A 15,759-nucleotide genomic window follows, 5' to 3' on the forward strand; every position below is an offset into this window, starting at 1 on the left:
CTGGTTATGATGTGTTATGTTTTAACCCTTTGTTTGAGTTGGTTGAAAGTAAGGTAACATAAGCAGAACACACATTTGTATGTAGCATATTCAGTCATGTGTTTTTGATTTGATTATTAATAGTCATTAATCAAGCAAAAGTAGTAAATATTTCAAAAGTCGTGAGTCGTGCTTCTCAGATATTAAGATCGTCTCTCTTTCGGCGTTCTGCACGGTGCTGCATCATATTCTAAAGTGGAAATGGAGCTCATATCCACCCGATGTACATACTCACCAAATTTAAAAACAAAAAAGTGATGATTCAATAATAAAAATACACATTTTAAACCAAGTTTGGTAAATTTGTTCAAATCAGTTACTGTTTTATTGATAATCATGGAATGTGTATCACAAAATAAATATTTTAATTATTGTCAAACTGTACACAGAAGCACAAACTCAAATGCATGATATACAATTTGCAAATGCATGTGATTGGATAAATTCAATGATAGCATTCTGCACATTATAAAAATACTTATTCACTTCCAGTATTTGCCAGACGGGGGATTATCTGGAAATGTGCAATTAATGCTGTAAAATCTTTAAATATGTCGGGACAGAAATAAAATACATATGATTGAGCACTTTTCAAGCCGCAGTGGATTATTCTTGTCAGCATTTCCTTCAGAAAGTTTCCTCATGCTGATGGACACTCATTGGTGCTTTCAAACCTGCATGTGGCACGTTTGGTGCTGAGTAATAGTGTATTTACTTGTATGTGCGCCATATTGCAAGATTTGGCTCTGATCTGGGTGTTTCATTTACAAAACGTGTAGTTACTGTAGAACTGTATGTACATTCAACAGCTTAACTATCTGACAACAGACATAATCCTCCAAAGCCTCTGAAAAACTTGACAGTAAAACAGAGCAACACAAATCTCTATCCTATTAAATACAACGCAATCAGAATCAGGACTTTTCCTCGTGAATCATAAACCTCATTCGCACTTGTAGGTTTATACAACTCAGCTTGATGGTCACATTCCTCCTGACTGTCTCTGGTTTCTGTGCACTACAGTCTACTGTTTGTCTGTGGCCACTGCGTACATTTCGTTTATTTTCTCCTGGTGCATCTTCACAACGATGGGCCTCCTCAGTTTCATGGTGGGTCCTGCATACACACAAAAATACAAATCAGGTTGGTTCAAACTAAATCTCAAGCTAAAGATTCTGTTTCTGCTGAGCAACACACACACATACAAACACACACACACACACACACACACACACACACACACACACACACACACACACACACACACACACACACACACACACACACACACACATCACAGACGTCACTGGATTGTTGTTTGGCTTGCGGCGCAGTCACAAGACATGACCTCGATTAACAGCAAGTTAAAAATTGACGCCAGCAGTGAGCACTTCCTCGTTCTTTAATAATAGAACTGCCTAATGACCTGTGCTCCAAATACCAGAAGAAAAAGAAAGCTGGACATATATATGTATATTTTTTTAATCACTAACCCAGTTCTCCTCCAACGACAGAGAAGTCGTGCTCCAGTATGATCCACTTCTGGATCTTCTGGGCGTTGGATGTTGATCTGGTGTTGACGTTCTCCATGCCTTCCTGGATGGCTTTGTAAAGAGCTGGCTCCTTATTGGCTAAGATCTCTGACACTTTGGTCGCCGTGACGCCGTGCTGCCGGCAGAAGTCCAGCGCCTCGGGGGTCAGCTCGTCTGTGGGCTCGCCGTTGTCGTCCATGACACACTGTAGAAACAGAGACACGGGGGGATCGTTACGGTGCTTGTTTCTATCTACTCAGCAGGTGCGATTGTCTGCAGGAACGGGGCCTCGGTTACTTTAAGTGTGAGCATCATGGAGAGGAACTTGAGCTTGTCACCGATCAGCATGGCGTTGCTGATGATGGGCACCTCGGCCTTCACCGCGTCCTCGATGGGCACAGGGGGGATGTTCTCACCACCGGCAGTGATGATCAACTCTGCAAAAAGAGACACAAAGTGTGTCACCAGTTGTTCAGTTTCCAACACGGTGACAAAACATTGTATTGTGTTGTTTTCTTGTACTTGTTTTTTGCTAATTTTGTCTCTAAGAGAACTACCAGCTGACAAATATCCAGGTGTCACTGTTATCAGCCCTTTTTTCTAAAGCTCTGGCCTAAAAGATCCTAAAAAGTAATGAAAACAGTTATTTAAATTTTGAAGAAATAACTGTGGAGGATGTGTTTTGTCATGAAGCAGTTTTCAAGTTATGTGTTTTAGTATTTGGTTATAACTTATTTCAAAATAAAAAGAGAAGGTAACATTTCCTTGAAATACTCCAGAAAAGTACAAGTACACTAAATTCAAGTCCCGAATGCTCACATCTTTTTTCCAACTGAAAATCTGACAAGTAGAAGTCTGCAAATCCATGTTTCATAACAAACAACTCAAACATGGTTCTTGTGGTGCCTTTTCCCCCAAAGTAAGATGCACCGCTCACCCTTGATCCTTCCTGTGATGTACAGGAAGTCGTGCTCGTCATGTCGTCCCAGGTCTCCAGAGTGCAACCAGCAGTCCTCGTCCAGAGCCTCCGTTGTTTTGTCGGGCATGTTCAGGTAGCCCATGAAGACGTTTCGACCCCAGAAACAAATCTCTCCATTTCCGTCCGCATCAGGATTCTCCAGCTTTGTCTTGGAGCCTTTGATCACCTTTCCACAGCTGGAAAGAAAAATCAAGAGGTCAGCGACGTGCTCATCAAGACCTGATGACAACAGATGCTGATCTGTAGTTTAGACATCACAGGTAAACATATACAATTAATTCATGTCTGCAAGCTGAGATCTAATGGTACTCCACAATTTACAGCTATTAAAACAAAAAAGAAACCTCACCATATGTGATCTCTCTGTGAATCTCTATTTTCTGTTCATATACTTAAAAAGATTACTTGTCAACATTTTGATATTCTACAGACAGACAATATAAGCATTCAAAGAATTGTGCTTGCCTGAAGAAACGGACACATACAAATGAGTTTTTTTTTTGGCATTGCACTGACATTTGGCATCATGCTCACTAATTATGTATAAAGCATGCATAAAGACAACAGAGAGAGCAAAAGGCTTCGTCAAGGAGCGCCATGTTAAATGTCTGTGACACAAAATATCTAAACTAACAAAAAAACTTTCCATGTATGGTCGCTCATCCACGGAGAAATACCATGACTCTGCAGTTCCCTTGACCTCTAAGGAGGTTTATAAGTAACTACCAGTTTATTCTTTCGGCTCATTGGTCACCGCTCTCATCAGTAACGTTTTGGGTCACAGAAGGCGTCCGTTTTCAGCGAATAAACTCCAGTTAACCCACCAAGAAACATACGGACTGAACAAAGTGGAGCAGACTGTGTAAACCCCAGAGAGCCAGGTATTTCTCTCAGGAGTTGGAGGAGACCGAAACAGAGCCAGAAGAGGTAAATATGAGACGTACACTCATTTGGTGGCCTGTAATGTATTTCAAAGTATATGTTAATATGGTCCATCATGTCAACATTAAAAGGTGTTAATATGTTAGCTTTGTGTTTACAGCTTTTCTTGCTACACTCAAGTTGGCAAAATATATGTTCCTGCAGTGTCAAGAATGCTTGACGGTGCTTTGTTTGAAACCTATTTTACGAGAGGCAAAAACAAGAACAAATACTGTCCATCCCAAGTACTGTTGCAAAATGTTGCACATTGTGGTAAAGAGAACAGTGCAAACTGGTGAAAAATGTCTGCACATTGAATGCGCCAGTTATTGAGGATGGGATTGTAAATTTAGAAGTATCAAAATTGATAGTTACAACTAGAGAAATCTCTTCTTTTTTTTTTTTTTTTAAATTCGAAGTAATCTTCCTTGTCAAAACCTGATGCCTAAATTACCCACGATGCAGCTCGGCCACTAACAGTTCAAATATTTGGGTGTGTTATGCTCATAGCTGCTAACGTAGCCTCGCGCCACCAGCCATAAGCAGACATAAGCTACAGAAGCTCTGGTAAGTTAAACTTATTTCATTTTTAAACTTGTAGTCTCGAACCAAGAGACTTTGACTAGTAACTTCACTTCAGTTCATTTGATTTTTCACAACTCTCAGTGCAGCTACAAAAGGCTTCTTACAACCTTTTTCACATATACAGTGGGTACGGAAAGTATTCAGACCCCTTTAAATTTTTCACTCTTTGTTTCATTGCAGCCATTTGCTAAAATCAAAAAAGTTCATTGTATTTCTCATTAATGTACACTCAGCACCCCATCTTGACAGAAAAAAACAGAAATGTAGAAATTTGTGCAAATTTATTAAAAAAGAAAAACTGAAATATCACATGGTCATAAGTATTCAGACCCTTTGCTGTGACACTCATATTTAACTCACATGCTGTCCATTTCTTCTGATCCTCCTTGAGATGGTTCTACTCCTTCATTGGAGTCCAGCTGTGTTTAATTAAACTGATTGGACTTGATTAGGAAAGGCACACACCTGTCTATATAAGACCTTACAGCTCACAGTGCATGTCAGAGCAAATGAGAATCATGAGGTCGAAGGAACTGTCCAAGGAGCTCAGAGACAGAATTGTGGCAAGGCACAGATCTGGCCAAAGTTACAAAATAATTTCTGCAGCACTCAAGGTTCCTAAGAGCACAGTGGCCTCCATAATCCTTAAATGGAAGAAGTTTGGGACGACCAGAACTCTTCCTAGACCTGGCCGTCCAGCCAAACTGAGCAATCGTGGGAGAAGAGCCTTGGTGAGAGAGGTAAAGAAGAACCCAAAGATCACTGTGGTTGAGCTCCAGAGATGCAGTAGGGAGATGGGGGAAAGTTCCACACAGTCAACTATCACTGCAGCCCTCCACCAGTCGGGGCTTTATGGCAGAGTGGCCCGACGGAAGCCTCTCCTCAGTGCAAGACATATGAAAGCCTGCATAGAGTTTGCCAAAAAACACATGAAGGACTCCCAGACTATGAGAAATAAGATTCTCTGGTCTGATGAGACCAAGATTGAACTTTTTGGCGTTAATTCTAAGCGGTATGTGTGGAGAAAACCAGGCACTGCTCATCACCTGCCCAATACAATCCCAACAGTGAAACATGGTGGTGGCAGCATCATGCTATGGTGTTTTTTTTTCCAGCTGCAGGGACAGGACGACTGGTTGCAATTGAAGGAAAGATGAATGCGGCCAAGTACAGAGATATCCTGGAAGAAAACCTCTTCCAGAGTGCTCTGGACCTCAGACTGGGCCGAAGGTTCACCTTCCAACAAGACAATGACCCTGAGCACACAGCTAAAATAACAAAGGAGTGGCTTCGGAACAACTCTGTGACCATTCTTGACTGGCCCAGCCAGAGCCCTGACCTAAACCCAATTGAGCATCTCTGGAGAGACCTGAAAATGGCTGTCCACCAACGTTCACCATCCAACCTGACGGAACTGGAGAGGATCTGCAAGGAAGAATGGCAGAGGATCCCCAAATCCAGGCGTGAAAAGCTTGTTGCATCATTCCCAAGAAGACTCATGGCTGTACTCACTCAAAAGGGTGCTTCTACTCAATACTGAGCAAAGGGTCTGAATACTTATGACCATGTGATATTTCAGTTTTTCTTTTTTAATAAATTTGCACAAATTTCTACATTTCTGTTTTTTTCTGTCAAGATGGGGTGCTGAGTGTACATTAATGAGAAATAAAATGAACTTTTTTGATTTTAGCAAATGGCTGCAATGAAACAAAGAGTGAAAAATTTAAAGGGGTCTGAATACTTTCCATACCCACTGTACATACTGTAAACAGGGGTAGTTTTGTCAACACAATTTTTCCCTCGCAATAAAATTTTTGCTTGAGAGAAAATTAGAAACTGAGTCGTCACAGCAGCCTGCAGTACTCTTACATCCATCGCAACAACATGTTAATTATAGCTGACATGCTCCATAATGCTTTGCTGCTGACCTTGTGATGCGGTATTCATCAATGGAGACGGTGTGTGGGCCCGAGCTCTCACTCATGCCGTACAGCTCCCTCAATGGGATGTTCAGGCTCATGAAGTACTCCAAAGTTTCTTTGGTGATGGGGGCGGCGCCGGTGAAGCAGTACTTGCAGCGGTCCAAGCCCAGCGCAGCACGCACCTTCTTGAAGACCAGATTGTTGGCCAACATGAAGCCCCACGGCACAGCATCCTCCCTGTAACCCAAACACACATACACACAAACAAATAAAATAAAGTTAAAATTCATATGACTGGTCATGTGTACCGAGAAAAATATTTGGACAAACTGTATTTTTATGCTTTGACAACATTGTTTTTGTTACATGCTAATACAGCCCCTTTGAATTAAACTGGATTGAATTGAACTGGATTGCTTACATTTAAGATTTGTCCAGAATTAAGAACTGAGCTATCTCCCTTTTCAGACATGCTACCAGCTTGGCAATGGTGGAAATGTGGGTTTGTCCATAGCTTCATCGCAGTAATCCAGGAAAAAATACCTCAACAACTATTGGTTGGACTGCAAAGAAATTTGGTATCAAACTTCATTTCCCACTGAGGATGAACGGTAACCTCCTTAGTGATCAACTGCATTCACCAAAGGGAAAAAAATGATGTTAACGGGGTCTTTCTGTATCCTTATCACATAAATATGTCTACATATAGGGGCACAATTTATGAACCGGTCTCAAAACTACAGAAGCACAATTTTTGGCAGAGAAATCTATTAAAATAATGTATGTGATAGAGTACCATAAAACATTTACAGTAGCCATACAGCTGAAATTGCTAATCAGCTCACAAAATCTGACGGGTCACAGAATACAGTGAAAGCCAGCTTCAATGTATTTGAGATGCACGAAGCATCGTGTTCAGTTGTGCTGCACCTGAAGAAACACAGCAGCTTTAAGGAGGTGAGAGTGCTCTCCACATGAAATATTGGAGAAATCAAGGAGGAAATAAAAGAAAATCAAATCAGGTAGTTGCATCATGCCTCAATTTTCTCACATAGCAAAGACTGATAACCACCAAACCTTTTCTCATCATTATAAGATACTATTCTTGTGATCAATAGATCCATATCTTCCCCATTAATATATCTCTTTTGCTGTTTAGGAGATACAATAGAAAGGGATCATTATGAAATGTGTAAGTCAGAACTATGAGGTGATGTGTGACCAAATATGTGCAGAATTAAAGATGTTCCCATCAGCCTCAACTGTACTTGGTGTTTAGTCGTAATAAGGGAGTATGTTGAGTTTAAAGATCACCTCCAGATAAAAAGAGGTGTTGTTAACACTGTACAAACACCTGATACGATTACACATGAAACGATCCGTGCTGCTGTCTCACCCATTCATGACACTGTAGTTGTACTGCAGGCCGATGGACTTGGCCCAGTCCGCCACTCTCTTCCTCATCGGGGATGCCTTGGCACCGGCTCCTCTCATTTTCTCCTGCATCTTCTCCCACACACGAGGAACCCCCAGGAAAAAAGTGGGACGGGCCTCTTTCAGGGTGTTAACTAAGGAGCCCTGGACATTTTAAAGGGGATTATGGTGAAATGATTTATTCATAATTAATAATTCAGTGTTTATGCAATAAAAGCCGTACTTACCTTGAGGGCATCTGGCTCTGCAAAGTAGGTGGTCCCTGCTAAACTTAAACAGACCCATATGTCAACCATCTGGGCTGCGATGTGGCTGAGGGGCAGGTAACTGACCAACACATCCTCATCGCTGTCCCCCTTCACCATGGCAGACGCCACGCGGGCCGTCCACGTTATCTACACATTTAAATTGGGAGAAGAGTCATCGGAGAGTTTTTTGTTCAAATAATTTTCACGTGCAATTCAACAAACTCCTCACACAGACCGAGCGGTTTAGCTGTTTGAGTGTGAGATGTGTCTTTACATCTTACATCAAGTGTTTATGAGATGGTGGCACAGTTTAGTTTGTAGTGTAGTGGAGGTGAAAGCTGCAGCTTGATTAGTGGCAGTCGTTGAATCCTGGGACTGCCACAAAATGGCAGTGAAGGGGTTGAGATCAATAACTGTACATTTGAAAAGATTGCTGCAGTTGCTGTTTATTAGAATTTTATTTCATTTTACTTATATTACAATCTCTTTAAAAAGCCTGATTGTCTTGATAAATAATGGTTAAATAAATATAGGAGCTAAAATAATTTATAAATGAATAGATCAACTGAAAACTAATAGGCAATTATAATAAGCTATTATTAGGCTCTGGGAATTTGTGATAACTTTTTAATGAACTGAATCTAATTAGTAGATTAATTGATGGAAATAATCTTTAGTCACAACCCTGAGAGGCAGCAACATTTAGAAGTTCAGTTGTGCCAATAAAATAAAAGCACAAAAAAAAGGGAAGTGTGTTTTGTGGGTTACTCACATTGTCATGGCTCAACATGACTCCTTTGGGGTTTCCAGTGGTTCCAGATGTGTAGATGAGGGTGCAGCACTCGTTTGCCCGAAGACTGTCAATCATAGCGTTCAGCTGTTCATTGGGCACGTCCTCTCCGAGCTTCATGAACTCTGCCCACTGCGGAAACGCAGATGTTATATTAAAACAATGAGTCTAAATTCAGACTGTGCTGAGAATCCCATTCCTCAAATAAAAAAGATAATAATCGAGGCCAACAGTACAACTGTAGGCATCATACGCAATATACTATCTATGTAATCATGTAACTTCTTTGCTTAATTAGTTATGTTTGTTATTTCAACATACTGTATACAGGAACGGGGCTTTCTGCTGTGGCTCTCCTTTGTACTGGACAATAGCTTTCAGATGAGGCAGCTGATCTTTAACCTGGTGATAAAGGTGAGATAAACCAAGCCATGTGAGGACAGATTCTTTACCGTGTTTGGAGACACGCTAAGAGGCGGTGTTCTGACCTTCAGAATTTTATCGAGCTGTTTCTGGTTCTCCACAACCAGGATGTTGGCCTCACAGTTGGCAGCCACATACTGACAGGCCTCTGGTGAGTTGGTTGTGTAAATGCCGGTTGCCAGACCCCTGAGCACAAAACAAATATTGGATCAACACATTTTCTTGCATGATTCACTGTGGATTTTGCTAATTTACATACAGTTTGTGATAACAATGGGCTAATAATTGCATGCTACATTTTACTGCATGTGTCTATATGTAGTGTGTTTATTTTATCTTTTTTTTTTAACCTTAGTTTAACCAGAGAGGTGAAATTGAGGTGAAAAATCTCTTAATCAAAAGCATTCTGGCCAAAAAGGCAGTAATAACAGTGAATTATGAATATAAGACAGATGAACACAAGATCAGTCATGCATAAGATTCCTCCCACAAGGCAAATTGTCACATTAGACCTGTCTAACTATGTTATACATTAGAATATAGAAAAAGCTCACATCCACATTAGGTTGTCTGAGACCTTAAACTGGTTCAGCACAAACCGGCGTGGGCAGAGATGCAGAGATTCAATCTGCTACAAGCATGAAGAGATAAATGTGCAGTGTCACATGAGACCGTGCTGAGGCATGTCAGGTAAAAGAATAGTGTTAGGTCTGCTTGAAATCTTATCAACCTCAGCTCCTTAAAGACGATCTTACCCGGCCAAGATGCAGCCGATGTCTGCGATGAACCACTCGGGGGAGTTGAATCCCAGGATTCCCACACCGTGGTAACGCTTCAGCCCCAACTACAAATGACATGTTGTTTTCTTAGAGAACGTGTACCATTAATGACACGGTGGCACAGTGCCTCTGTTACTTTTGATCTACATTTCATGTCAGAAGCCACTCCACCCCATGGGACATGAACATGAAACAGGAGACGTAACACAAGCTGAGAACCTCACACACCCAAGTGTTTGTTTTCAGCAGCCCATTCCCTCCCCGAGGAGCCGGGGAGTAAATTCTGATGGACTGTTTACAAAAGAGGGGCCAGGAGTGAAAGGCTTTGTGTCGCCTGTAATTAAGGTGCATGTCACATGAATGTCAAAATCGAAAACAGCCCCTGTGCTCACTTAAATCATAAGTCTAGAAGATGCCATAAAATGCATCACATTTTGGTGCAGCTTCAGCAGCACATTGAGTGTAAATGAATGTGACAGTAAAGAGGTTAAGAGGCTGCATTGTAGAAGTTTGTATAGGGCAATGCATGTTCTTACATATAGAAACAAGGCAACTCAGATCTTTTTATGGCCAAAGAGAGGATTTTTTTTTTTTTTTTTTTTTATACCTCAGTCCAACAGGTTATGCATTTTCTAAAAGCCCCTGAAGCAAAGGAGAGGTGAGGATGGCTGCAAAAACAAAAGTCTGGAGGGGCATCACTGGGAAATATTTGCTTATTATGTCTTTGGGCTGCACTATTAAATATGATAACTTTCTGCCAAGTTAGTCCCTTAAACCTGCTTCTCTTCATGAAGTGTTTTTGGTAAAGAATGGATGAATTTGCCAAGTTTCTGTTTCAGATGTTCAGTATGCATAAAAAGAGGCTAAAATTCTTACATTGTGACCAAAACAGATGTAAACATCCTTAAATAAAGGCTAAAACTCGGCACTTTTTTTTTTTTTTTCGTGCTTCAGTACAGAGCCAACATATCAAAATTTGTGCCAGCACAAAAATATTTCCACTATTTCAAGCGCACAATAGAGTACATGCAGAACAAGTTAAGGAGCAAAAATAGAAAATAAACACACCTTGAGAAAACTTTTAGCAGCTGCACGACACTGCTCGTAGTATTGCCTGTAGGTCAACTTCACTAATTGGCCGTCTTGTTTGGAAACCAAAGCCGGGAGATCCCCACATCTTTCCACCGTCTCCAGGAACATCTGATGGGCGGTGATGGGAGTCTCTGAGCCCGGGCCGGAGCCCTCCATCCGCAGCCGGACAGCCTCGTCTCTGCTGCTGCTCCACAGGTGGTCAGCTGGGGCCAGAGTTGTTGCTAAATTCGGCTGTGACAGGGGGATTGTCCTGGGCTCTGGATTGGGACAACATGGACAGCTGCATTTACCCGCCATCAATGACGTCAAACTCAGAAGGCACACCGGCTCCACGTCAAGGCGCAGCGAGCCTGCCGCTTTGAAGAAGAGTCAAGTGTGTGCGAAGACCGCCAACATCTATGGACTATCCCTGTGGGTGTGTTACACCTGCTGTTTCAGACTAACGTGATTTGCAGTTGTGTAGCGAACAGGGAAGGATCTGCTGTCACCTGAGACAACAGGAAGCTGTGGCATGTCCATGGCTACCTACCAATCAGGTTTGGTTGGAGGAAGGAATATGGTGCGACTACAAAGTCGGCTTGATTTATAAGATTGAAATTCTAAAAGGACAAAGACGCAATGATGCTATATTTGTTTTACAAAAATGCACAAAGACCTTGCTCAATTTCCTTGTTGTTATATTCTTGGAATTAATTTTTTTGGTAGGCTAATTACTGTTTTTTTTTTTTTTTTTTTTTTTTATTTTCCTGCCACCATTTTGAATGTTTTATTTGGAAAAAGTAAATCTAGGATGGAAGAAGTCAAAGAGTTTTATCTTGCACTCAGCTTCTTAAAAACTAAAAAATGTTCTCCACAATTTAAACCCCAGTGCTTCTTATCTGTTTGACTTCAGATGCCTTTTCTTCTCAGCGAGGTGCGTGTCTGCAAGTACTTCACTTCACTTAAACTCTAATTCAGTCTTCAGTTTGATTTTTAACAACTTCACTAAATTATTCTGACAAAGATCACAAATTCCTGTCATTTGACGTACAGACAGAACTTTAGATCTACATTTGATAAAGTAAATCAGGTGACAACAACCTCCTTATAAGACGTTTCAGACAAAGCTTTGTTTCAGCACACTCTCATCTAACTCTCCTCTGTAACACAGTATAACTCTATTTTGCCTTTCCCTTCTTTCGTTGGTTATTAATCCACAAGCAGAGAAATATTTCCCTAAAATTGCAGTGACCCAACATGCCTATCAGATTATTAAAACTGCATGTAAAAAAACCAACGCTTACCTATTTACAAAAGATGACAAAATAATCATCCTAATCATGATCATTTGAAAATTTGCTGCTGAGAATGAGAAATCGTCATAAAAATCGTCAACTAATTTGGAAATAGTCAGTCTTTTGGTGTCCCCTGAGACTGATCCGCAGTTTTACAAAAAAAAACGTTTTAAAGACTATAACCTTTAAACTAAAAAGGAGTTGCTGGAAACCATTTTGCTCTAAAATCATAAAGTCAAAAAGCAGTCTGTTTTGAGGCTTTTGCAGTTTTTAGGCTGTTTGTCCACACCAGATTAGTTCCTGGACAGTCAGGCTCTTACCTGGTGAAAGTCCTTCAGCAGCTCCCTCAGGCTCAGGAGCTTTAGCTGGTTGAACCGGAGACTCATTGTGACTGAAAGGATTAGTCTCCTGGCTCTCTGAAGCTGGCGTCTCCCTGCAGTCAGCTGTGGTGGGATTTCCGTTGAGGACGACAGGGGAGTTGGTCTTTAAATCTGTGACGTCTGACTCAGACTGTGTCTGATGGGACAGGATGCTGTGACAGCCACTGAGATGACATGATGAGAACTGATTTTCAGTAATGGATAAACATCATTTTTGAATATGAAATGGTCCTGAGTGGATCAAGTCATGAGAACCACCTTGTTTCCCCAATCTGGGACGTTTCACATACCTTTCAATGAGACCATCCATGGCTGCAACACCATTTCTCACAACCTCACTTTCTTTGACGCTCATCTTGTATCTGCTAGAAACAGAGAAGGTGAAGTAAAGTTAACATTAAAACACCTCAGATGTCTTCCGCTGAGGACTTGCCGGGCAGATAAATGTATCTATGATGAAACACAAGCGCTCTGCTCATTTATATGAGACTGACGTTCACCGAAGTTATTGCAACAGGTCAGAGCCCATGATGGCACACTGCAGTGTCCAGATGTTGAAACTGTGAATATAGTGCCAGGGAGCATTGCTCCATCTGCATGCAACCAAATAATCACCACAATGCTAATGACAGCAAACTGGTTAACAAACTGACTCACCAACGTTTCAGGTATTAAATCAAATGAGGCCTGAGATGCTCCAGTTTTCATGTCTTTACTGCACTCAGTGAAATAATCCCCTCTAGTGTGTATGCTTAGCAACAGTGGAAACAATTCAAATACTCCACACATGCAATACGTTTTGTTGTAATAATATACTTTAAGTATATATATTTTTTACTAGAATATAAAAAATAATCAGCATATCTTCCAGTGGTGTGTAAAGTACATGAAAGCAACGCTTGAGTAAAAGTCTAGACAACTTACAAAAAAATGACTTAAAGTATCTGATATTTACTGTACTTAAAAAATGTTTTTTTTTTTTTTTTTTAAATTAAATGTACTCAAGTATTTTGATAAAAAAGTAAATGTAAAGTCTGTTAATAAAAAGCATGTGGTCATAATTTTGAAAATTATGAAGTTAATTCTTTTAAAGCAACACTAACATCTGCTGAACTGAGGCCACTGTGGCTACAAGGTCAAATCAGGATGAATCTTTTTCAGTTATCATGACAGATCATAACATCTGCTGTGCCTGAATTTGATGGAAAAAGAAACTAAACCAGAGTTTTGAGAGCACTTCTTTCCACTTCTGCGTTCAGGTGATCTAGTAATGATGTAGCATGCAAGCAGAAGCACTGATTCAGCAGCCCTGCCTGTGGGCAGTCTGTATCAAGATATAAAATATTCTACATATTTATTTTGTAGTATTACAGTAACTAATATGTGTATAGGGGAAATGTATTGGAGTAAAAGTGAAATTGAACAGAAAAGCAAAGTAAAGTACACATACTCCCAAAAAATACTTAAGTATTGCAACAAAGTATGATTACTTTGTCACATTACACCGCTGATATCTGCAGAGATACAGTAAAATCTGACAACACATTGGCCCCACATTCATCACAAATGTAATGTTAGATTTGTAATGGAACCATATTAGACTAAGTTCTGTCAAGGCAGCAAGCTCTCAGTCTGACCTCTGGTTGTTCAGATTACTGATGTCAAGATTTCTCTGGACCAAAGTTCTTACAACTTGCAAAATTTATAGTGTGGCAATATAAAGGGGCAGCAACAAAATCTTTGCTCTGGGTTATGCAAATACCAATCAAAGTGTCCTGTAAAACACAAAAAGTAGATTTTTTCATTAGTGACTTGTACATTACCGAGAAAGGCGACATAACCCTTGAAAATCCATTAGAACTGTTTAATAAAATCCACAGTTGTAAGTAAAGATGAAGCCCAGGAGAGGACGACTGGTGTTTGCAGGTGTTTGTGTAGCTTTTAATTGGAGCCAATCGTTATGGAGGGACAAGGAAGGAGGGGGGGTTACAGAAAGATCCGTCTCTGTTGACCAAACAATAAAAGTCGAGGAGCCTGCTCACATGAAACGGAGAATATCCATCTATTTGTCATCTGTGTGTCTCAAACATATTTACTGCACATCTCCGGAGGCTGCTGAGCTGTCAACATGTCAAAGAAGAGCATGTTTCTCACTTAAAATTACAAATATAACAGTCTGCTGGAAAAGAAAAGACCCGTAACGTGTCAATAAATAAGGATTTGTGTGGAAATCTTCACACACACTCAGAAAAGCAGAAGATTTGGTATAAATTCATTGTGAATGAAAGCTTACCTTCAGTGCTGACAGAGCTGAGTGGCATCAAGCTGACAGGAGCAGTGAGAGGAGTGAGGAGAGATTTGGTTCAACCTTTCCCCGATGCAGGTACATGTACTTGACTGTTGCCCCCCCCCCCCGGGGTAAAAAAAAAATAAAATAAATCCACCTGTAGGGGAGCTGCAGGAGGGCAGAGCAGCTTCCACTGAACTCACGCCTCGTCCAGACCCACAGACACTTGCACAATCCCTCTGAACACCTGCTGCCGAGGCTGCGTCAACCAGTTAAAAATCGACCAACCAAAACTGACCAAAGGTTATATGGCACATCAAGGTGAAGAAAACTTGGAGCCTGACAGCACAAACAGTCTGCTCTGTATTTATTAATTATGGCATCTGATAACTGTTGGCATTGGTGACAGTCAGTGACATTCAACAGGATAAAATATGGACAGATCCTTTAAAGCCTCAGTGGGTGGGTGGAGGGTTGTTGTTGAGACTTTTACCATCTCAAATGAACTTCTGATGACAGTCATGTAGAGGCCTGTCAGAGAAATAATGATAAAAACCAGATAAGATCTCTTGGGTTTATGAGGACAGATCAGACTTTGACCCATAAAAGTGTCAAAAGCTAACCAAAACTTTTGCAATTCTTAACTTTTTGTAGCAAGATTGACACATGAAGAAAGAAGCAGATGACTGCCATAAAATACGAGAAACATTTTCTTTAAAACTCTTTTAATTCTACCACTGGTCTTTGTGACCAGAATAAAGCACATGAGGGGAACCAGTTGGGGACAATTACTTTTAGTTGGGAAGCAGTTGAAAACATCCAAAATCAAATTTCCTCTTTTCAGCTGTGCCCCGTATTATCTCTCAGCTAAAGCTCTATCAGTCTTGTTCAAGGAACCGCACATTGTTATGTAAGTAAATATAGGGGAAAGGTAAAGCGTGCTGCTCCGGTGACACACAGTTACCTCTCCCATGGGAACCAAGGTCACACAATCGTACCACCCAGTCACACGACAGCTGTCCTGACTCCGACCCTTGCTGCTAGTGTCTGGGCCCGAGCCTTTCCTGGAGGTCC

At 40.8% G+C, this 15,759-nt stretch overlaps 1 protein-coding gene across 2 annotated transcripts; it reads right to left on the reverse strand.

Annotated features, from left to right (window-relative positions):
* Positions 1-429: 429 nt before the first annotated feature.
* LOC138215853 (long-chain-fatty-acid--CoA ligase ACSBG2-like) lies at positions 430-14,714 on the reverse strand. Of its 2 annotated transcripts, XM_069178296.1 has the most exons (15): positions 14,692-14,714; positions 12,689-12,763; positions 12,339-12,562; positions 10,721-11,001; positions 9,629-9,717; positions 8,939-9,059; positions 8,772-8,852; positions 8,433-8,582; positions 7,640-7,807; positions 7,375-7,556; positions 5,985-6,215; positions 2,509-2,726; positions 1,869-2,008; positions 1,533-1,776; positions 430-1,155 (listed from the first exon to the last, which is right to left on the reverse strand). In XM_069178296.1, exons 2-15 carry the CDS (start codon positions 12,751-12,753, stop codon positions 1,064-1,066), a joined length of 2,286 nt encoding a protein of 761 aa, XP_069034397.1. In that variant the 5' UTR covers positions 12,754-12,763; positions 14,692-14,714; the 3' UTR covers positions 430-1,063. The 2 variants fall into 2 exon arrangements, with proteins under 2 accessions (XP_069034397.1, XP_069034398.1); XM_069178297.1 differs by lacking the exons at positions 9,629-9,717; positions 10,721-11,001; positions 12,339-12,562; positions 12,689-12,763; positions 14,692-14,714 and adding an exon at positions 9,428-9,616.
* Positions 14,715-15,759: the final 1,045 nt, after the last annotated feature.

Source organism: Embiotoca jacksoni, unplaced genomic scaffold (assembly GCF_022577435.1).
Source record: "Embiotoca jacksoni isolate LCO1_2020_lvr unplaced genomic scaffold, fEmbJac1.0.p SCAF_8, whole genome shotgun sequence".
NCBI lineage: Eukaryota > Metazoa > Chordata > Actinopteri > Embiotocidae > Embiotoca > Embiotoca jacksoni.

Bases quoted from the DNA above. Each gene is read 5' to 3' on its own strand.
- LOC138215853 (XM_069178296.1), bottom strand. From the start codon at position 12,753: ATGAGCGTCAAAGAAAGTGAGGTTGTGAGAAATGGTGTTGCAGCCATG. The intron at 11,002-12,338 runs GTAAGAGCCTGA...GTCCCAATCCAG, and splicing joins TGCTGAAGGACTTTCACCAG to AGCCCAGGACAATCCCCCTG. The intron at 1,777-1,868 runs GTAACCGAGGCC...CTGTTTCTACAG, and splicing joins CCATGATGCTCACACTTAAA to TGTGTCATGGACGACAACGG.